This window comes from Eulemur rufifrons, chromosome 1 (genome assembly GCF_041146395.1).
Source record: "Eulemur rufifrons isolate Redbay chromosome 1, OSU_ERuf_1, whole genome shotgun sequence".
Classification (NCBI taxonomy): domain Eukaryota; kingdom Metazoa; phylum Chordata; class Mammalia; order Primates; family Lemuridae; genus Eulemur; species Eulemur rufifrons.
The window spans coordinates 62,831,859-62,856,641 of NC_090983.1; the positions used below are offsets into that span (position 1 = coordinate 62,831,859).

General features: G+C 34.5%; 1 protein-coding gene across 1 annotated transcript; it reads right to left on the reverse strand.

The window, feature by feature from the left end:
- Nucleotides 1-222: 222 nt before the first annotated feature.
- Nucleotides 223-24,148, reverse strand: GCA (grancalcin). Its single transcript, XM_069472006.1, has 8 exons — nt 24,034-24,148; nt 19,792-19,965; nt 8,039-8,108; nt 4,989-5,032; nt 4,563-4,710; nt 1,724-1,837; nt 1,335-1,393; nt 223-331 (listed from the first exon to the last, which is right to left on the reverse strand). Exons 1-8 carry the CDS (start codon nt 24,058-24,060, stop codon nt 305-307), a joined length of 663 nt encoding a protein of 220 aa, XP_069328107.1. The 5' UTR covers nt 24,061-24,148; the 3' UTR covers nt 223-304.
- Nucleotides 24,149-24,783: the final 635 nt, after the last annotated feature.

The window sequence follows — 24,783 nt, forward strand, 5'->3', positions numbered from 1 at the left end:
TTGTTAAAAATTAAGGCTAAGAAGCATTTATATCAATTAATCATATATCAGTATTTTATGACAATATGCAGATATTTGTAAAATGAAAAACTTTTCTAAAAGCAGTAATATTCTAAATTAAAAAAAAAAAACTCTTTTATTGCTTTGAACTATGTGCCAAAATAAAGGCATACAGAATGGGAAGAGATGTAACAGGTAGGAAGAACATGGAAAAGCCGCAGAAGTTTTAATTTAAAACAGTCCAGTTCACTTCGTCCAAACAAAAGAATTCACAGTATTTCTTCGGCTTTCGAATTCTAGACATTCAAATTGCCATAGTGCCCTGCAAAAACTAATACATAGGTAAAATTATCATCTGGCAACAATAAAATGGTTTTTAATTAACTGTAGTCCATAAAAACATTTTCATAAGATGGGAAACTTTAAGAATTTCTAAGGCTTGTAATTCAGGCCAATACATACTATTAGGGTAATGTTGATCTAAGTTACAGAACTTTCATCAATAAATATAACAAAAACAAAACAAAAACCTTGAAACATTAAAGTATATGTAAAATATAACTTTCCTATGGTTTCAAGTGAAAAAAAAAACTGGAATCAGGCTAATAGCAACCATTTAAAATGATACATGAACAGCTTTATAATCTGCCATAGAGTAAAATTTTCTCTCTTAGAAAAAAGTACCACAAGTAAACTACTCTGTATCAAAATAATGATAGTTTTGGCTCTTAGAAATGACTTGAGGCCGGACGTGGTGGCTCACGCCTGTAATCCTAGCACTCTGGGAGGCCGAGGTGGGCGGATCGTTTGAGCTCAGGAGTTCGAGACCAGCCTGAGCAAGAGCGAGACCTCATCTCTACTAAAAATAGAAAGAAATTATATGGACAGCTAAAAATATATATAGAAAAAATTAGCCGGGCATAGTGGCGCATGCCTGTAGTCCCAGCTACTCGGGAGGCTGAGACAGGAGGATCCCTTGAGCTCAGGAGTTTGAGGTTGCTGTGAGCTAGGCTGATGCCATGGCACTCACTCTAGCATGGGCAACAGAGAGACTCTATCTCAAAAAAAAAAAAAAAAAAAGAAATGACTTGAAAGATGAACTGCCAAAAATCCTGTAATAAAATTTAGAAGTATATTTAGATTTCATATACAGTCAAATTGGCTTGGTATTTGTACCAATACTGAATCTTATATTTGCATTAAGATGAAAAACATAGAAAAAGAATACGGCCTATGAAATAAATTATTTACAGTATTGGTATCTGAGATCACTTAAATTTTTTTGATAACTAAGAATACATCTAAATATCAAAAACGTGAAGCAGAATACTCACATCATCATATATGAAATTCACAAACCCTTGCTGCAAGTGGTCTCTTCTCTTAAAGAAATCTTTAAACAAAGAAATTATTTTTATTATAATTTAAAATATATAGTCTCAAATATTTGGTGTCCCCCAGTATAAAAAAATGAATAATTTCATATTTAAGTCTTAAGTGATTTAATATCCCAGTAACTGAGATATGAAGAAAATGTGCCAAAACTGAGATATAATAATTTTTCACTATTTATATTCCTAAATGTTTAAAGCCTTAAAATTAATTAGATTTAATAATGAATAAAGGGAAGAAAAACACATTATAAATTTGCTAAAGAAAATGAAAGGCACTTTTTAAGAAAAATAGCTACATAATACTGGACACAGTTTTAAATAGTCAATACCTGTCAATGCTCGAAGCTTTACACAGCAAGCAACGTAATCATCAAAGAAGATTCTTCCATTCTTGCTATAACGTTTAACAATAGCAGTTAATGTTTGAGGACTCAATCTATAACCTAAAAAAAGAGATTGATAAATTAAAACTTCTGAAACTAAATACCATAAGAACACTGCAAGATTGCTTTCTCATTAATGAAGTCATAAAATAAACTTCAAAATATATTTGATAAAAATATATATTAGAAACAAAACACATTAATATTGAAACTGATCAGACAAAGGCTTCACTTATTAACACTGTTAAGTGGTACATAAATATCACAATTCTAGCTTTGTAATAAAGTCAAAGCCAAAGAAAAGAAAATATCTTCTTATGAATTTATCATCTACTGTGATGTAAAATAATATCTAGGGTATTTCGTAAGTTTTAATGCTTCAATACTTTAATTCTTTAAACTTTTTTATACTTCTTTTTTTTTTTTTTTTTTTTTTTTTGAGACAGAGTCTCACTCTGTTGCCCCGGCTAGAGTGAGTGCCATGGCATCAGCCTAGCTCACAGCAACCTCAAACTCCTGGGCTCAAGCGATCCTACTGCCTCAGCCTCCCAAGTAGCTGGGACTACAGGCATGCACCACCATGCCCGGCTAATTTTTTCTATATATATTTTTAGCTGTCCATATAATTTCTTTCTATTTTTAGTAGAGATGGGGTCTCGCTCTTGCTCAGGCTGGTCTCGAACTCCTGAGCTCAAACGATCCGCCCACCTCGGCCTCCCAGAGTGCTAGGATTACAGGCGTGAGCCACCGCGCCCAGCCTATACTTCTTAAAGAATATCAAAGCAAAGATTATTAGTGATTTGCTATCATTCAAATCCTATATTTCCTACTGATTACTTGAAAGTGTCTTTTACAGCTACAGAAAATGTGAGGATTAACATGGTTACTCAAAAGAGGAAGAAATAGAAAAATATTATTCTCTTTTGTCCTATATTCTGTTTCTTCGCACACTGTAATTATAACCACAGCCTCCTTACTATTTCACTAATTTCCTTGGTTCTTTGTTCTAGTCCTGTCCTCTCAAAAATTTTTTGATTGTGTACTTCTATCAGTAATAAGTTTTGATCATCCACTTCAAATATATGTTTTAAGTTAGTCTTAAATTCTATACATGTTTTACTAATTACTTACATTTTAAAGTACACATAAAATCTGAAATTTAAGAAGAATTAAGAGATTAAAATGAATAGAAATATAAATTAATATATTCTATTTGCTGTAGCCTTATGGATGGCCCTATGCATTTAATGAGATGTGTACACTTTACTATGGAGAAAGCTGGTCTAGTATTATTGTCTATATATTACTGGATTCACAAATTTGGACAAATAACACTAATCCATTCAAAGGTGAAAACAATAAAAATAAATGCGATAAGAGAAAATTCTATGTATAGCTATAATATAATTGTAACCCAGGAAACTTGCTAAAAGTAAATGAAAGTAAAGGTATAAACTGAGAGTAGTAAAACATGCAAACTAATGTAATTTATATGCAAATATATTTTGAGCTTCCTATTAGAGAGTTATGCTCCAGATGTAGTATTAATAAAATTCCTAAGATCGTCCCATAGTATTCTAAAAAATTTGAATATTTGTAAATATATCTAAAGATGTTAAGTATGAATAATCTGGAATGCCTCTTTTTTACATTCAACTGCCCATTTGAAATCTCTCTGGAGGTTTTCTTCTTTGCAAAAGACTTGATTAATTTTCCAACATTAGGCTGAATTAAAGACCAAGTTTAATCCATTAGGTATTAAGGTTCTATAATTGAACTATACATGTTCACATGGCCAAGACTGTTCCTAACTACTAAACTGTGTATAAAACAAAACAAAAAAAGGTCACTAGGTTAACTTCTTTAAATTGTAATTTGAGATAAGCCCACTGGCACTGAGTTCAGATTTAAACTTTCAAAAAATTAATTTTTGTACAAACGTATTTTGTTTAGAAAGCAATGTAACTAAAATCACAAGGGTAAAAACAATTAAGAAAGCTACTTAAAAGTGCATTAACTATAAGCAAATTAAACACCATTGTATATTTTCACTTTTTGAAAGAAAGTACAGTAAGAACTTTAGCTTATCAAAGTCATGATGATAAAGTTAAATTCTTTTAAAATATTCTAAAACGCAGGGCCAGGCATGGTGGCTCACACCTGTAATCCTGGCACTCTCAGAAGTCAAGGTGAAGGGATCACTTGAGCTCAGGAGTTTGAGGTTGCTGTGAGCTAGGCTGACGCCATGGCACTCTAGCCCAGGCAACAGAGCAAGACTCTGTCTCAAAAAAAATAAAATAAAATAAATTTTAAAAATAAAATATTCTAAAATGCAAACTTTCCATTGTGAGATATTTTTGTACCTACTATGTGTTCTGTACTATATAAGAAAAAAAGAAAAACCAAAAATATGGCTTTTTTTAACTGCTGATAAGCTGAACTATTATATAGACTCGTGACTGATTAAAATAATCCTTTGCTCCCAAATTAGAGATCCTGCCAAGTTATGAAATAGAAGTGGTGAGTACTAACAATTAGAGAAATAAATATAAATATAAGCAACAGAAGAAAGTCAGAATACATACATGTATGAAAGATCATCTTTTGAAAAAATTATAACTAAAATAGTTTTGTTAAGGTCTTTGATAACCCTGAAGCCAAACTAAGGAAGTGCTGGTGAAAAAATATATCCCTTTATTACTTAATAAGTTGAAGCAACTAAGATTAATCTAATCAAAGAACAAAGATGACCTTTATAGATTCTAAAGAATTTTAATATTCTTACCCATAACAGCAATGGCTTGACTCAATTCATGACGCTCTACTGTGCCACTTCGGTCTTGATCAATAGTCATGAAGTTTTGCTTCCAGGCACTAAGAGCTGCCCAAAGCTCTTTGAATTCATTAAATCCCATTTTTCCTGTGTAATCTCTCTGATAGTTTTATTAACAAAAATAAATTTTGATACTTGAGAGATCTGACTCAAAACTCCAAACCACTGTCTAAAAATTAAATATGCCTCTGTAGTTAGTCAAATTCAGCATATGAATAGATTTCTGTGTAAAAATAGGAAAGTCTGGAATTCAAACAGGATCTTAAAGTACTTTTACATACTCTAGTTTCCTATGGTCATTTAAAACTAACAACTGGCTTAATATTCAGAAAGCAATTACTCTATGTTTTAGTATTTTCTATTTTTACTCAAGGATACATCCAACATGGCAATCATAATTCTGCAGGTTTCCAAACTGAAGGCTGTAAAACATATTCAATATTTAAATTGCAGTCTGCCCAATTTTATCTATGTGAAATGATAATATCTATTTTTAAAACAGAACATTTAAAAACTCCCCAAAATACACAAATCACCACAATCAACAAACTTTTATTGAATGTTAAGCACCCATTGTTAAAAAAAAAAAAAGACTAAAAGAAATTACTGACTTCAAACTATTCATATCTAGTAAGGGGATTAAAGTAATTAAATAAGCAATTATAGGCTAGGCATGGTGGCTCAGGCCTGTAATCCTGGCACTTTGGGAGGCCAAGGCAGGAGGATCACTTGAGGTTAAGAGTTTCAAACTAGCCTACACAACAAAGAAAGACCTCATCTCTACAAAAAAATTAAAAAATTAGCTGGGCATGGTGGAGCACTCCTGTAGTCCTAGCTACTCAGGAGGCTGAGTTTGTACTTGCTATGAGTCAGGTAGTGTGTGTTACAAAATTTCACAAAAATATTCCAAACATATAATAGTCTCGATTTTATAAATAAAGAAACCGAGGCCCAGATAGATAGTTTTCCAAGTTTAGAAAGCCAATTAATAAGTAAAACCATTAAGATTAGAGCTCTATGCTCTTTTGTAAAAAAAACTATCAGGGCCGGGGGTTACATGAGAAATTTATGAAATGGTATTTTATCTTTTTAGCAGGTAAATAATATGTTTTGCTTAAAGTTATCTTGGCATACCTTCATAACATGGGAGAATCATTGATGATAATAAATGGCAAAAGTTGAATCAGCAAATAAGCAGATCTTCAATCTCAGAATAGGATTGTATATGTATAAATGAAATATTTTTGATGTGAGTGGAAAGATATACTTTTCAGGAAAGTTAACAGATTTTTACCTCCTCCCCACAGCCTATTAGAATGACCAGTAAACTAATTTTCAAGGCATAAACCTTTAGAGAAATAGAGAATGAGAGAGAAAACAAAGGAACAAAATTTTTCAAGTTGAAGAGTTAAGTAACCTAGACCTGATAAAAATGGATTCCTGAACTTGTAATGAGAAAAGCAGAGAAGCAATCTAGTTATCTTGTAAAAGATTTTATTTTAAATGCCTAAGAATCAGCGGTACTTCTGAAAATGGGTGTATAAGTGGAGATAAAAACAGAAGGATTGGCTGGCTGTCTATTTAAGGAGCATTTAAAGCCCCAAATTCCCTCCCTGCCTTAATTCAGTTTGGTGGCTGCCATACCTACTTTCCCCCGCACCCCCTGCAGTAGTCTGGAATTTTACTCTCTGGAGAGGTCTGTGAACTGTAGGATACCAGGCACAGTTGAGATAAGGCTATCTACTAACAATAAGGCAATGAAATGACAATTTACAAAAGACCTGAGAACCCGGCAGGGTCCATCTCTCTTCCTTTCTAGGCAGAATATCAACTGAAAAATCAGCCTACAAGGAAATCTCCAAATATACTGACACTCAGAGTTCCACAACAAAATTGCCCTGGCCAAACCATCACACTCTGAACCCTACAATCCACACCTAACCATGATCTCAGAGCTTCTAATCAGCATTTTAGCTAAATATGAGCAACAAAGAATCATCAGACAACTGAGAAAAGCATCTAACATGAAAGACAATCAAAACAAACAAAATGGGGAGAAAAACCAGTATGGAGAAAACTAATGCAATACCGAAAGAAAAAAACTTAAAAATATATATATTAATAGTCTCAGAGAGATAAGCAGAGACATCAAATCCATGAAAATGGAACAGAAGCTCCTGGATTTTAGAAACATGCTCGTGGAAATGAAAGACCCAATATAATGGAGCCGAGGAAATTTCCCAAAAAGTACAGAAAAAAAGAGATAAAAAGGACAGAAAGGAGAAAACCTAGTCTGAATAAAAGGCATTCCAGAAAAAGAAAATAGAGAGAACATCACTGAAGAAAATTTCCCAGACTTAAAGCAAAAGAGTTTCCAGACTGAGCCCACTGAGTTCCCCACAGAACACAACCAGGCACTTCACTGTGAAATTTCAAAATACTAAGGAAAAAGATCTCACAAGTTTCCAGAGACAAAAAACAAATCACATACAGGCAGGAAACAGAAAGATAAAGCAATGATGGAAGCTAGAAACAATGGGGCAATCCCTTTAAAATTCTATGTAAAAATTATTTGTAACCTAGAATTCGAGACCTGGCCAAATCAATTGTGAAGGTAGAATGAAAACATTTTCAGACACAGCGTAAGGTCTCAAAAATTTACCTACCATGCCCTCTTTTATTAAGAAATTGAATGATATATTTCATTAAAATAAGAAAATGAATTTTAAAAAAGAGGACAACCAGAGATGGAGTAAAAGGGGAGATCCAACCCAAGAGAGGGGAAAGACAGCTCCAGAATGATGGTGAAGGAATGCCAGTATGTCAGCTATGCACAGAAACCAGAACGCATCAGAAAGCTCTGGGATGATGAGAAAACAATACTTGACAATTACTAATTTCAGGAAAAGCAAAAGGTTAAATAAAAAGTAAAGGTAATCATACATTATCAAAGGCCAGCTATGAACAGCATTTAGACTGATTTACCTAACCAAAACTACCATGTAACTACACTGGAAGGATGGGAGGGTGGGAAGTGTTTCTGTGTTGAGTACACGGACAGGGGTGAGTTTAAGGTTGAAAGTTAAATCCTCAGCTGCCATGGCAGGAAATCAACTGATAATCATTAAAACTGAACATCAATAGTGATAAAAACACACTATCTTGAAATCTGGAAGGAAATGTCAAAAGAATTAGCTAAAAAGAGGTAAAAAAGATCTCCTCTATGGTTTGTGTTGGGGAGACAGCAATGTACAATGAACAGTTATTTTCATAACAAGTTTTGCAGAATTCTTTGACTCTTTAAACTGTGTGCATGTGTAACTGTGATACATTTTTTTTTAATATTTTAAGTATGGGGACAAAAAGGTTAGAAAATGAATTTCATACTCCAATTTCAACAAAAGGCAAAAAAAAAAAAAAAAACTCACGAGTATAAGTTTCACTGATTCCAGACTGCGTCAAACATCTCTGAAGTTCTTCAGCATCCACCTCGCCATCCTGTTTAAAAATAATTTTAACCTGATTATAATGTTCAGTTGTATAAAAGCATATTAAAATGTTAATTGACTATTCTAGACCAATCAAGAAATATGCATTCTTTAAAACATTACTCTGTAAATCAACTACAAAATTCTAGAGATAACTTATTGACAACAAAGACATATTACTAAACATCATACAACATAAATAATTTCTTCTACTTCTGAAAAATAGCACAATCATCCTATTCTATAACAGTTCAAAATAATATCTTCTAAGAGTCACTGTAGCTCTACTTAAAATAGAAAAATGCCTAAAATGTGTTCAGAAAAGTCTCAAAAACTTCCCCACTCATGCCAGTTTCAGAGATTATTTATAAGAATATTGAAGCTTTAACTGGAAGGGGAAGATATCTTCTCCCCCAACCGTTTACAGCAATATTTTAGAATACCCCTGTATTTTGTTGCTACTCTTCTAATTATTGCCCAAACATTCTTGTTTGAACTTAGTATAGAAATAAAAATTTTTTAATGCAAACAAGAAATCAGAACGGAAATGAAATAGGCTGAATATTCTCATTTCGGTACCACATCCCGTTTTCTACAAAAACACCAAGTAACTCACTTGGAAACACCACATTCATGGCACAAATACAAAACAGCAGCTATGAGGAAGTGTCAAGGAGGCAAATTTAAAACATATTCTTCGTAAGAAACCCAAGAAACAAAAACTTGTACACACTACTTCAAGAAACATTATAAATACTCATATTCTAATGGATCTTTGGCAAGGAACCCCTTAGAAAAACTGCAGTGGTTCTAACAGGAATTGAAAAAAATACTGAGAAGCACTCTTCTCAATGGATGATCCATATAGTATTCCCTACCCAAAAGTGCCTAAGTGCTTCTTTCTCTGTCCCACATATTTTTGACATCTTGCTTACTAAATTTTAAATTCTATAGTTAGAAAATTATACTTTTAAAAAAATAGCCATATTTTTAGATTGGGGGATAGGTTAGAAATTTTTTTCTCAAATTACAGAGACTTTAGAGGGATTTTTTAGTATGTTTTATTTAACCAACAATTACCTACCTCCCTATTATAAGTCCTAAAGCAAGTGTTTCAAACCATTATTATATATCAGGACTTGTTTAAAAACTATGAATACACTTCTAACAAATCTCAAGCAGAAATCAATAGTAAAACACCTTATCACTAAGTCTGATAGCTGCCACTATCAATATCCACCTCAGTGAAATGATGAACACAAATGTCAGATGTTGTCAGGCTAGATTTTAAAAGATAATCTTTTACAAATTATTAAAGCAAAAGCAAAGGTATGAAATGTCTTTTTTCTCTTTTTAATTTAAAAAATACCTTCTGGTACACTGAGGGTAACATATTTATAAATGTTTTTTCTTTAACTCTTAAGTGGGAAAATGGTATTCTACCTGAAAACTAAATTAATAAGAATTACTCTAAGCTTCATCTTTTTATTCTCATTTATAAAAATAATGCACTGTGTAGACAATAGCCTCAAACTTAAAACTTTCTAGAAAAGAGAAATTTGAATTTACTAAAACTAGACCAATCCCATTAAAATGAAGGGAAATCAATCATGCATGGCCTGATATTTTCTGCTCAAATATAAGCTTATTCTGTAACATTTCATACAAAAATACACTCAGCCCACAGAGAACATTTCTCTAAATTTTATACTACCAGAAAGACACTGAAGAAACCTTGAAGGATACAAAGACTCTTTTGTAGAGAAAGAACAAAGTTTATAGAGAGACCAAACTGAAAAAATTGCTGGCTCAAAAGATACACAGAAAAAGTCATAAATTTCAGATAAAGACTGTAAGAATTATTCTAGCGTCTTCACTGACTCTTTTCGAGTGGAATGGAAACTAAGAAACACATCTTACATTTTCTCTCCCACAAAATAAAACAGAACTTTAAATTCCATGTGTCAAATTTCTATCTGCTCGTTTATCTGCAATGGCCCAAGCCTCCTTTACCACTGCTCTGCATGGATACAAAGTGGATGACAGTTTGCTTATATGTCTTGCACTTCAGAAGTAAATGTGTATTCTTCCTATGAAAAACTAAGTTTATTATTTTATCAGAGTTGAGAATTAAATGCTATAAAACTATAAAACTCAGGAAATTTTTCATGAAGCTCTACAAAAGGTCCCAGAGCAGTTTAAGTGCTGATCTTTTATAAATCCTTCATCTTTTGAAACTTTTATGATGGATATGTCAAGTCATGGAAACATAAAATCTTCTCCCTCAAGTTATTATACTAAATACTTGGGTTTACCTTCTAAAAACAAGCAGACTAAAATATGATAAAACTGGTCCATATTTTAATATATCACAAGCATAAAATGGTCACATAAGCTGAATGGGCTTCATAGACTTCAGTGGGGTTGATACCATGGTGAGGCAAATGGGGTGAGTGGTGCGAGCACAGAGTCACATTCTTTCTTTATGTAAAAACTGAATATATTGGTCATCACTGATTTCTTGGTATTAAATTTTTCAAAATATCACATTAAAGCATTATTTATCTCAGTGATTACTGAGTTTTTAAAAATCATCTTAAATTTTGCATCCAAGGCAAGTCCCTCTCCATTTGCCTTACTCCAGCCCGACCTTAGGTCACTTAGCAATACAACAGTACTTACAGGTTATGCTAAGAGCTTAGGTTAGTGGATCTTCAATGGCAATTAAGAAGGAAAATAATTATAAAAGAAAGACATATTTATTTCTCTAAATATATCTGAAGCCCATTTTGCTGTACAAAAACCATTTCTATTTTTATTAAATAAAAATATATGAAGCTAAATTATATGTATGAAATTCCAACGTGCACTACAGTGCATTTGGGTACATTATGTAAAAGCAAAAACTAGGAAGTAGAGGGAGAGCAGATCTGCAATAGGGGCAAGAATTTGCTTTTGAGGACTTCACACGACATTGGGATGTGTTTCTTTGCTTGAATCCAGGAAGTGGAATGGGGCTCTGTACTTACGAAAGGAAGCAAAATCAAACTAAATGAAACTAACAAAATACACTGCTAACTTCTGCCTGAAAATATCACTTCTGAGAAGCAGAAAGCTTAGAAAGCAGAACTAGAACGCTCCACTAAGTTGCTCCTCACTTGCTGATGGGATCTGCAGTATGGACACTAGGCAGAAGCCCTGAGCTATCATGAACTCTATCCTGAACACAATCCAGGTGGGAACAATCACAAAACCACTGGTTAGTGAAAGGTGACTTGGGGACACGTAGAGATGACATGGAAGGGAACAGAAAAAGGGAAGGAGAAAATAAACGAAAACTCCAATTTAAATAACTTTATAAACCAAAATTCCACAATATATGGAGAAATCTAAAAGAAATCTTCAAAAAACAGCCAAGAAAAATAAATAATTTTAGAACAAATTCATATAAGAAAAAATTACTTTTATAGAGCAGTCATTAAAACAAATATGTTAAGAAAATGTAGAGTAATAAATGAACAAATAACATCCACTCAGGAAGAATAAGAAATTTAGCGATTTAATATTTCTTGAACAGCCTTCTACATGCAAACACAATTCGTTAGATGCACTGGGTATCAAACAGTGTCCAAAACAAAATCCTTGCCTTTACAGAGCTTCCATTTTAATAGTGGAGGAGTGATAATAAAGAAAAAATTACATCAGATGGTAGTAAGTTGCTAAGGAAAAAAATAACAGCAGGGTAAAGGTGACAGAGTGTGTGAGCATGAGTGCTGTGGAGGAGCAGGAAGAGGCAAGTGCTATTTTATAGAGACGTGAAGGAAAGCCTCACTGATGAGATAAAGTTGAGAAAGATCTGAAGAAAGTGAAGGAGGAAGCTATGCTGATATGTGAGGGAAGAATGTTCTAGACTTCATCTGTCCTATACATTAACAATGTATTCCATGGAGCACTTGAAATGTAGCTAGTCCAAATTAAGATGATCTGTAAGAATAAAATATACATTAGATTTCAAATATTTAGTAACAGAAAAGTAAAATATAATTAATAATTTTATGTTGATTACATGTTGAATAAAATGTTAGTATTTTTTATATATTGGGTTAAACAAAATATATTATTAAAATTAATTTCACCTATTTCTTTTTACTTTTTAAAATATGCTACTTGAGATTTTAAAAATATATATGTATATTCCTGCAGATACAGGATTGGAAAAAAAAATGAATAAAAAAAGAAGTATTTTTTTTAAAAAATAGAAATAAAAAAAGTTTAAAAATAAAAAGACAAAAAAAAATATATATATATGTGGTTTGCATTTGTGGCTTGCATTATATTTATTTTGGACAGTACTGTTCTAGGCAAAGAGAATAAGTACAAAGTCCAGAAGATACTCTTGCTGTTGTTATTATATATCTTTAGCTATTCACTTTTAGCAGTTCTTTCTCTCTATTGTTATCATTTCCTACATTTCTTATCTCCCTGACTAGGTAGATATCTTCTAAGTCAGTGTCTGAGTTTCATCTTTGCATTCCCAGGCCCAAAGCACCGTATTTACTACAAAGAAATTAGTTGTTCAGCTAACATTTCTGACCGTTTGTAGTCATGTTCACTTACTACTTCAGAAGGTTGAATGTACTCACCATCAAATTGGTTTCACTGATCATCACTTAGCACATTTAGGAATAACATTGATCAGATGTCGGGCAGATGTGGGTGGGCGAGGGGATGGGCGTATATATACATAATGAGTGCGATGCGCACTGTCTAGGGGATGGACACGTTTGAAGCTCTGACTCAAGAGGGTAGGGGGGCAAGGGCAATATACGTAACCTAAACTTTTGTACCCCCACAATATGCTGAAATAAGAAAAAAAAAATATATTAGAATTTCTCACACAAGTGTAGATTACATTTAAAAATCTAAAATCTAATATAATTAATGAAACTATTTTACAGATGCTTTGTACAGAATTTTTGGAGTTAGGAAAGCAGACACAACAGCTTTCCTACAAGTTATTCATTGATGCATTCTCCTAGTACGCTACTTCATAAATGTTAGGAAAACATGTTATCTTAATTGACTGACAAATATGCAATGTCTTCCTAAACCATATGGAGAAAATCCAAGTGACCTTTTTGGATTTCTTTACCTACAGTTGAAGCTAATGATCAGATAAACTATATAGTTGACTATCCTCAACTAAATTAGGTAGCATTAGTAGTAGAAAACTGCATTTTCTTTTTTTTTTTTTTTTTTTGAGACAGAGTCTCACTATCATCCTGGGTAGAGTGCAGTGGTGTCATCATAGCTCACTCTTCCTGCCTCAGCCTCCCAGCCTCCCAAGTAGCTAGGACTGTAGGTGCACACCACCACACCCGGCTAATTTTTTCTATTTCTGGTAGAGACAGGGTCTCACTCTTGCTCAGGCTGGTCTTGAACTCCTGACCTCAAGTGATTCTCCCACCTTGGCATCCCAGAGTGCTTAAGATTACCAATGTGAGCCACTGTCTCTGGCCTGAATTGTCTAATTAAATAATAAGAGCCTCAGGTAAATAATAAAAAATCAGTTGCTATTGGTTAGACTGATAGGCCTGATATGATAACCAAGTTCAAGTCCTATTTGTTCAGTTACTCAATCTGAGTTTCCACTTATTTCTCTATAATACAAAAGTATTATCATTCCTTCCCCACAGAGTTGCTGTATAGAAAAGTGGAAGCAATGTAAACACTAACGTTAAAATCATTGGTATTGGCTGGGCGCGGTGGCTCACATCTGTAATCCTAGCACTTCTAAAGGCCAAGGTGGGAGGATCACTTGAGCTCAGGAGTTCGAGACCAGCCTGAGCAAGTGCGAGACCCCATCTCTACTAAAAATACAAAAAATTAGCTGGGCATCCTGGCACGCACCTATAGTCCCAACTACTTGGGAGGCTTAGACAAGAGGATCGCTTGAGCCCAGGAGTTTGAAGTTACAGTGAGCTCTGATGATGCCACTGCACTCTAGCCAGGGTGATATAGTGAGGCTGTCTCAAAAAAAAAATTGGTATTATTGAGATGCATGTGTGTGGGGGGTTTGTATAAAGGCAAAAAAAACAGAATTTACCCAAATCAACTAATGACTACATCACTACTATTTAGAAAACTTCATCCTATAAATATGAGCACTGCAGAAATTTTTAAATGGACATTTCTTACAGAGCATCATTAATTATGAGGCCCATCATAAAAGAATACAGATGCAGATGTGAGTTCAGTAGTTGGGTTCTAGATGCAGAATATGTAAGTCTAATATTACAACCTGATGCCTCAAGGCTAGGTAGAACTCAACATATAAAAGAATGTAGGCTAAATATTTAGACTAAAAATTGAAAATGGTATATTTAAAACACTTATTGAATGACTAATGTATTCTTAATACCTATCTGACATGTAATAGAGTATATGACAAGGGAGTTTATTCAAGAGCACAAGACTGGGAAATTTAAGGGAACTATCAAATAGTACGAACAGAGCAAATTTATTGCTGACAACTATAATGTTGAAATAGTTCAGAAGTAAAAAAAGTCTTCAAACATGTGTGTCCATTTCTTATGTTTTAAACTGTAATTTTACAAAATGGATTTATTGTAAAGGCAAATAGAGATAACCAACTTATTCCCAGTATTACACCATTTAACAGTTCCTGACAATAAGAATGGCATAATGAATGTAACAGGATTGCATTTAGCTGCAAAAAACCAGGAAATAATATTAAAGAGGCTTAAACTAATAAGGGTTTATTGTTTTATACAAGAAGTCTAGGACTAGACAGAAAAGGGCTGTATGACAACTTAAAGATGCCATCAATCTCTACATTTTTCTACATTCCTCATCCATAGGCCTTTATCTCAAGCTTACTGCCTCAAAGTCACAAGATGGCTGCTGAACCTCCACACCTCAAGTTTCCTTTCCAGGAAGGAAGAATGAAAGAGCAGAAAGAGCTAAAGCTTGTTCCCAGCAACGCTTTTCATATTTGGAAAAGAAAGGCATCCTAAACAAGTGGGTGTAGATGTCAATGGCTGATCCTATGGCACATGGCTACCTTTAGTAGCTAAGAACATGTCTGGAATGGTGAGTATTATGGTTTTCCAGCATTTATCACAGAAGGGAAAAAAGGAGGTTGTAAATGGAATTAGGGTAGTCAAAACAGAATGTTGCCATATATAAGAATCCGATGTATGTCCTCTATTCCTAGTAAACACTCAACTGAATGAATAATGAATGAAAAACATTATCAAAGTTCGATGAAATTCTACCTACTTCAAAATCCTTCTTGACCATTATAAAAGAGACGTAGACTGTAAGTAAAACTCAAGAGTAAATTTCTGTCTCTGCCCATTACTCTGATATTTGAACCTCCATTTTCTACCCTTTTCCTTACCTTTTCCTGATCTGTTTTACCAGCAAGTCTCTCCCAGAACCATCCACAAATTACAAATCTCCTTTTTAATACTCTGCCCCAACTTCCTCAAGGTGACTTACATGCAGATCTCTTTTTTCTGAATCCTCTCCGGCCCACAGTTTCCATGCACCAACCCACTGTATTCCATAGATACAGAAAAGCTTTCATTTTCCCCCTATATCGTTAAATATATAAATGAAATATATCAAGAACAAAATATACACCTTAAGAAGACAGTGCTCCCAAATGTCTCATTAATACCCACAACTACCTTAGTTCATTAGTCTTCTAAGAAATTTTGAGTGAAAAAATATAACAGGTGCTACAATACATACTAAAGTAGTAATAAAAGACACACTCATTTATTTTGACAGTAGGAGAAAAACACTAATACACCTTTTTTTTAATTCTCTAATGTATCTGGAATTGATGATGTATGGAATGGGAGGAGGTTCTAAATTTAGTTTTAGAGTCTTGATACTTCCAGTTCCCAAATGGTGGTGTAGACACAAGCTGTCTATTTTCCCCCCACAAGAAAAAACCAAAAACAAATATACAGTGCCAAGATTATCACCAGTAATATCCCAGAACTCAAATATGAGAATGAGTCAGTTCCCAAGGCCACAGAGAAGAGAAAAAATTCCTGGAAAATGGCAAGAGAATTGGATTTCTATGTCCATAACACCCCTCCCCCTTATCTGCCCAGCACCAAGCCTGGGGAAAATTTCCCTGGACGCTCAGTTTCTACACTGGAAAAAGGGAGATCAAGGTGGACAAACAGCTTCTCCATCATCTTGGGACCCCTGGCAAGGAACTTGTCCATGTGTCAACCCAGGGAAGCATTCGTGAGTACCTGAAGGGAGAAATATCCCTGAGGACAGCCAGAGACAAAGAAGGTAGGTGGGACTAACCACCAGCCCTGGAAACTCTGCTCTATAACTCAGCCAAAGGAGATGTCATATCAGAGTGGCTGTTCAACAGCACTATGCTGTAAAAGATATGTCCCATAGGACCCCTGGGCCTGAATCCCTGGTCAGGCTTTCCACACTGCTGGGATATCCCCTTTGGGATCTCTCCCACTGGGACAGGCAGTGTCCCAGTAAAGGTACTGGATACCCCAATCATTTACAAGAGCTAGGCAGACCTGGGTTTAAGGCGCCATCTAGTGGCAGAAAGGAAGCAATGACCTAGCAGAAGAAAAAAATAAGTTCAACAGGTAAATTACAAAGAATCTCTATTCAAACATACCCAATAAAAAGCAAAACAAGGCAGGAATAAATAACTAATCCTTTAATGCAAAGATACAGACGTAATTCACCAGAAACAAGAGCAAACAGGGAACCATGACCTCCCCAAACAAAGCAAGAAACTAGTGCCTGATCCTAGCAAGACAGTCTTATATGTGAGCTCTCTGACAAAGAATTCAAAATATCAGTTTTAAGGAAACTTGGTGATCTCTAAAATAACCCAAGTAAGTAAATCTGAAAATTATTAGAGAAATTTAATGAGATTGAAATAATAAAAAAAGCCCAAAAATTGCATAAAAAAGAACTATTATTTCCTGAACTGAAAAATTCATTAGAGGATTTTAACAACAGAGTGGATCAAGCAGGGGAAAGAATCAGTGAGCTTAAAGACAGCGTATTTGAAATTGCATAGAGAGAAAAAGGAAAAAAATAATAAAAGGAAACAATCTCCTATAAGATATAGAAAATAACTTTGAAAGACCAAATCTAAGACTTACTGGTGTTCAAGAGAAAGCTGAGCAAAAGCATGCGGTATAAAGCTTATTCAAAGAATTAACAAAAAAACTGCCAAAACTTGAAAAAGATATAAATATCCAGGTACAGGAAGATCAATGAACACCAAACGAGCCAGGAAGGGTAAGGGAGAGGAGAGCATGAAGAGAGGCTGATTAATGGGTACAAATATACACTTAGGAGAAATAAGACCTCATATTCAATAGATCAGTAGGGTGACTATAGTTAATATTAATCCATTGTTCATCTCAAAATAGCTAGAATGGAATAATCTGAATGTTCCTAGTGTAAATAAAAGATGAATATTTAAGGTAATGGATATCCCAATTACTCTGATTTGATTATATGCATGGATCAAATTATCACAAACCAAAATATGTATAACTATTATATATCAATAAAAAATTAAAGAAATATATTTTTAAATAAATTGTTAATCAGTTATTTCAGGACAGCTAATTTAGGAATTCATTCTTTCCCTATTGATAAAAGAAATGCTATCTTCAACAAATCCTGAATTCAGGGGTAAGTTTCTGGGCTTCCTGCTCTTCTGTATTTTATAGGGTGTCCCAAAAGTCACCATACATAGGGAAAATGGGAAACTGCAGCTAAATGTACCTTTATTTAAAAAATATTCATTACAAAATTTTACAAAATTTTTCCTCCATACATTTTTTCCTCCTTTTTTGTCTCCATACAAAGAAAAACTTTTATAAAATTTTGTAATGACTATTTTGTAAATAAGGTATATTTAGCTGCAGTTTCCCATTTTCCCTATGTATGGCAACTTTTGGGACACCTGTATATTTATTTTTCCTTAGGATCACACTGTTTTTATTATTATTCACTTGTATTTTATTATGATTTAATTTTTATTCTCAATGACACAATCTACCAGATAAACTTTGGAATCACTTCAGAGAGTGCCAAAAAATAAACCTCTAGGAATGTGATTCATATAATACATTTTTTATTAATTTGGAAGAAATTGACACTTACTGTCTTCTTTCGGATCTCGAATATTTACTCACTACTTCTTTTATGTTAAATACAACTAATAACTCACACAAATGGGTATGATACATATTCTACTTCCCTAATTTCACTTGTAATTTCACGTAAAATAATGTTTATAAAATTGCATTAAAAAGAGTAAATTGTGGCATAGTGTTACAGATATGTAGGAGCAAAAGAAAAAACTTCACCTGACCATCATCACTAACAATACACCCACAGAATTCACGTACCTGAATTGGCAAGCTCACACTTTCCTGTTGGTCACAATAAAGTCAGCCTTTTAAATATTTGTTCAAATTTATCAGCAACGAATAACATGCTAATACATACTGTGCCATTAATATAATGTTTCCTTTAATTTTTAATTAAAAATAGAAAAATAAATCCCAACATGATTCTTTTGATAATCTGTTTAGAAAATTTACCAACCATATAAAATCAAAATTACTATAAAAGACATAACTTCATCTGTGGAAAAAAATATAATCTCTCAACTTAAATTTATGATTTTTTGAAATGATTTTCTATCATACTGTTTGACATACTTACGGGTTTTAACTGAAACTTTTTTTTAATGTGATTGATGTCCAAGTTAAAAATACTGTTCCTTGGAATACTAATTTTTCAAAAAATCTCTTACCATCCCTCATATTTCCAATACTCATCAAGAGCATTCAGACTAAATATACTTAGCTTTGCATTAACAATTACTCAAGGAGAGTATGATGCTTCTAAATGTCAAACACAGTGAAAGAAATAAAAAGATTTAAGTGATAGGAAAAAAGGTGATTCAAAAGAATACTATAAGTTTTGGTGGAATATTTAATTACTAGTAAAAGGAGTACCTTATAGAATAAAGTCAGCAAGGGAAGCACACTAGCTTAGAAAGAATCAGATTTTCCCATTATAAGAAAATCTGTTTCCTCTTTTAGTCAAATCAACAATGTGTCTGTGTCAGACATCATACTAACAGACTTTGTTTTTTTTTTTTTGTTTTTTTTTTTAGAGACAGGGTCTCCCTCTGTTGCCTGGGCTAGAGTACAATGGCATCACAGTTCACTGCAAGTTCAAACTCCTGGGCTCAAGTGATCATCCTGCCGCAGCCTCCCAAGTAACTGGGACTACAGGCATGTGCCACCATGCCCAGCTAATTTTTCTATTTTTTATAGAGATGGGGTCTCACTATGTTGCTCAGGCTGGTCTTAAACTGGCTTCAAGCCATCTTCTCACGTTGGCCTCCTCTCAAAGTGCTAGGATAGAGATGTGAGCCATCACACTTGGCCTAACAGGCTTTTAAAAATGAAATAATTATGACTAGCCTCATTTTTGATCTCTGGAAGAAATTAGTCTAAGTTTAAAATATAAATTTTATGCACATTTAAAATGATACACTAAGTAAAATAATTGACATTTCTTTTAAATAACAGTAATTTTTAAAAATTACTATTTGCACAATAAATTAAGCATCTCACCTGTCCAGCAACAGCAGTGAAGTAAGTCCATATGGGGTCAGCATCTGAGGAATAACCAGCTGAATATGTGGGGTACCCAAAGTACCCACCAGAGAGCATGTCTGGACCTGTTCCTGGCATTGGCTGTCCCATTTGCATCGGCATTCCTGGCATCTGACTGCTAAAATTTCCAAACTATAAGAGTGAAAAAGGAGAAAGTTAATAATATAAACATTATTCATTATCACTAAAGCTGGTTTAAAAGAAAATATTTACTAGAAGTCCATTAAAAAGTAAAAAATAAAAATAGTTACTAAGAGCTTTCAAACTTAACTATTACAAAAGCTTTAACTACAAAACACTAGATGACTTACATTAAGACATACCTAAATTCATTAACATGTAATCCAGCATTAAAAGAAGTATAAAAGAAAAATCTCTAGCCTCTAAGAACTTAAATCTAAGAGAAGAACATGAGGCACAATTTTAAGAAGTGTTTACCATCATCATCACTGAAATAAATAAAAAGTAAAAAATACAAGATTTCACCTATACTAAAACGAAGAAGTATACCTAAAGACACAAACCTAGAAGAATACATGATAAATACAGCAACACTATGACCTAGTCATGGGAAAGTATTCAGAGCTGAAACACCCTCTCCACCAGAGAAGATTTATTTTTTAAAAAGCAAGATGACAATTAAAAGATCAATATAGTGATAATTCCAACCACAGTCCTCTTCAAAACTAACAAAAATAATAAGAATACCAATAATTATAATTAGTAGCTAATATTTATTGAGGGCTTTTATATCCTACCCACTATTCTAAATACTGTCTATTATATTATTTGATTTTCCAACAACTCTAGGTATCAACAACTTCTAACAACTGAGGTATGAAAGTATTACCTCTTTTTTTGCAGTTGAGGACCTGAAACTTCAAGAGGTTTACTGAATTGGTCAAGGTCAAGTAGCTAGTAGGAAGTAGACCATGTATTCAAATACAGTCTGACCCCAAAGGCTTTACACCTATTTATTTCCTGATATGGCTATGGTTTCTCTCTTCTTTTCTTTTCACTTTGAGACTTGGTACCCATTTTTAGTATTAATATAACACCTTAGAATGGTATTTTACTCAGCAATTTTAAGAGTCTGGAGGCGGAAGAGGTATCAATAGTGTTCATTATTCCATTTTGAACAAAAATCTTTTTGATCTGAATCCTTGAAGAATGAGCAGAGATTGCCAGGAGGAGAAAGAGATTGCCAGAACGAGAAAAAATTACAAAAACATAACATAAGAGTCTACAAGCAGTTTGAATAGCTGCAGCATAGGACGTGGTAAGGACAAAGCAAAGAAGACATATTGAGCTCTAGGAAATACATTCAAGGACGTGATCAAAAACTAGATTATGAAGCAATGAGGTACGAGAAAGGAAATAGTAAACATTAAAACAGAATATATTAGATTAAAAATCAAAAATAATTCTTAAAAAAAAGAATACAGACTGACCAGCAAAGGATATGTCAATGTCAGGAATAAAAAAAGAAAAAGGGTATATAACCACAAATAGAAGTTGGAAGAAATATATACCTATTTATATTTAATATTCTATAAACAAGTATATATTATATTATATATAAATGCATGCAGTGAAAACCTTTATACCAATACATTTGAAGTGGGATAGATGAATATAAATGAAATGGAATTTATAAAATCATTTAATATATAAATTACAAAAACTGGCTGAAGGGAAAAAATGAACCCTATTTCTAATAATGGCATGCTAGGATAATTTGTCTGCCCTAACACTGAAAATAAGTTCCATAAAATAAAATTTTTATATCACCTTTAGAGCACTAACAGGAAAAAACTTCCAGGCCATTATCTGGGGATGTCCAAACCCAGAGGTAAAAGGATTAGTAAAATTCCCAAGGCAGTTTTGCTCTGAGAGCATGTAGCCGTAACAAATACCTGGGCTTTGGTTCCTAGGCCTGCAAAGGCATGGAGAACAATCAAGGCCTAGGACATATCCAAGAATTTAAATTTAAGGCTTACTGGAGACCTTCTTCACCTTCAGCTTCAAAGAAAACTGAAAAACCTTTTTATGAAAAGAGAGGACAAACTAAATATAAGCATATTAATGAAAAGCTAATATAGAGGTGGTGCCAAAAGACTGACTGTGGATCCTCTACTGTAGCATCTCCATTTGTGCCATGAAGGATAAGCACAACTTGTTTTTTTATGAAAGTCAGGCAAGCAGTATTATATGAAGAATCTGTCCTTAGGAATAACCTTCAACGTATCTTCCCTTCCTGATTTGCAGAATTAACTTTCCCAAATGCAACAACCTGAGGTTAAAGATGGTTGCAAATTCTTTACCACCCATCCCATCCAAAAGCAGAGACTACTTCTCCACTCTCTTGAATCTGGGCAGGGCACGTTTCAGCTTTATCATGTCGGTTCCAGGCTTAAGATTTTACGAGGACTGGCGGTATTCTCTCTCTTAGAACGTGGCCACCATGCTATGAAGCTGAAGCGCCACATGGAACAGCCCATGTGGAGGAGAAATGAGGCCCTGGACAACAAGTTTAAGTTTAAAAACAGTTTATATAAATTCAAATTTCAAGTTGTTTTCTTGAGAGTTTCAAAGGAGTTAAAAGTGATCATTAGATCATCACATCATTGTTTTTACTTGGTAATCTGATAAGGAAGGCTTGAACAAAGTGTCAGCTATGTCATTAATATACTACCAGTAAAGAAATCATGTAAGTTTTATCCCTAAATTTTATCCAATGTATCTTATAATATATCCATTGCATTTTTAAAAAATCAGTGTCTCTAATCTATATTGCTTCAGCTATTTGAGGGTACTTTTCTTTCCAGCTACTAATGATGAGCAGGAGATCAGTTGAAAAGAGATGCTTATGTTTACAAAAACGGAAAAGGGTATTTAAATGTTCAAGACACATACAAATATTTTATTTATTCTCTTGTGGAACTTTCCATCAAATATAAGCAGGCTTTGACAAAAGTGGGGATAAGGAAGTAGCAAATTCTTTGATTGAATGAAAATGTCTCACCACTCCACTCTACCATATATATGAATTCAGAGCATCCCAAAAGCAGTAAAAACAGCACATTTCTAAAGCAAGCTTCAACCAAATGAAAATATGTAAAAGGTAGAGAAATTTTTAATGTTCCATGGGTTTACGCTATCTTGACTAATCTTTGAAAGAGGCTTTACCTTCCTTAGGTACCTTAAACTTTCTTCGTAAATTTAAGAACTGATGAGGAGTAGAATTATAAAGTGGCAGATGCCAGAGGAAATTCAGACAAGTTTTCAAGCAAATCAATTTTCATTACGTTAAAAAAATAAAAAATCCCACGTACTCCCAGAGGTAGGAGTAACTCGTCTGAAGACCACAATATGCCAATGTCAAGTTCTATGTTAAAATTAGTAAAGTACATATCCCTTTTTGGGTAAAAACAAATAGAAATAAAAATACAAAATATGTTATCTTCTACCCACACACCAATGGATCATCCTGCACTCCCACTTTGTTAACACAAAGTCTGCTCACCCCGCTTTGGAAATCACTGACATCAATACTAAAGGTCTGGGGCCCTTTCTACAAAGAAGGGGCTAGCCACCAGGATACTACTTTTACAACTTCCAACTCTCAAAGGTGATGCAGGATAAATAGTTAAAGAGTAACCCTCCTCGCATGAAAAAAAAAAAAAAAAGTCTAAAAAAACAGATTGCCTTTGGAATAACAGTGAAGATTCGGAGACATTTAGAGTATATTTTAATTTATTCATTAGCAACTTAAAAAAAAACAAGAAGTGGTAACAACAAAAAAAAATTTCACAAAGAGGATCTTTACCTAAACTGACTTGGGTGGGGGTGGACCACAAAAGATTATTGCAACAAGAATTAGGACAGTTTGTTTCTCCATTCCAGGAAATAAATTTCTAAACACACATCACTCCCTCGGCTCCACAAGGACGATGCTTAGCGCCGTCCTCAAGGACCGAAACACCTGCGGTTCCACGTTCAGCCCAGGCTCAAGGGCGCTCGACCCCGGCCCCGGCTCCGGCTCCGGCTCCAAACACCCCGCGGAACGCGAGTGCTGCCGAGTACCAGACACGGACTGGGAAAGCAGGAGACGAGGGCGGACCCGGTACGTTGGCACCGCCCCCAAGAGGCGACATACCCAGGTAGGGCCAGGGCCACGGGGATGCAGCCAGGACTCACCCCTCCTCCATATCCCGGGTAGGCCATGACGAGCGGAGTGAGCGTCAGCCTTCAAGTCCGCCCTGCAAGGAGAAAAGCACAGGCGCTGATGCACGTGAAGCCGAAAGACGCACTAACAGCGCGGTGCGCTCCTCCGAGCCCGCCCCCTCACACAGTCCAGCCCCGCCCTGCCCGGTTCTGACTGGCTGAGTCCCGCCCTGCGGAGTCCGTACTGCTGAGCCCTCCCCTTCCCGGAGTCTAGCGCACCCTTCTCGGCTCTGATTGGCTACCGCACATCCCAGCTTGTCCCTGTTCGGCTCTTATTGGCTCGCTAAAGTTCTCGCGCGCTCTCCTTCTAAGCCCCGAAGAGGCCTTTTCCGCTGTTACTTCCCACTCGGTCAGGAAAGGTTCTCCTAGTCATGAGCTAATTCAAGTTTTGTTTCTCCCTAAAAATCCCAGATCGGCAAGTCTGTGACGACTTTTAACTACTCCACTGTTTTCAAAACACATCTATTAAATTCCAAAGTTTGCAGAGTTACATTTATTTTTGTGTAGTGGTGATGTCACGTCAAAACTTTGAAACTATGACCACACCTGTGCCCCAAGGAGAGTGCTTCTGTACTAAAACACACTGGACGCCAATTTTTATGCAAAGGTTATTTGTAGTCTGTTTGGTACATAAATGGTAACCTGAATTGTCAGGTTTAGCAAATAAAAATACAGGTTGTCTAGTTAAATTTTATTTTCAAATAAACAATATTTTTAAAGTAC

Coding starts and splice junctions, on each gene's coding strand:
- GCA (XM_069472006.1), bottom strand. CDS start 24,060: ATGGCCTACCCGGGATATGGAGGAGGG. Junction 1,394..1,723: donor AAAGCTTCGAGCATTGACAG/GTATTGACTATT, acceptor CTTTGTTTAAAG/ATTTCTTTAAGAGAAGAGAC. Junction 332..1,334: donor TGAATTTCATATATGATGAT/GTGAGTATTCTG, acceptor CCTATGTATTAG/TTTTTGCAGGGCACTATGGC.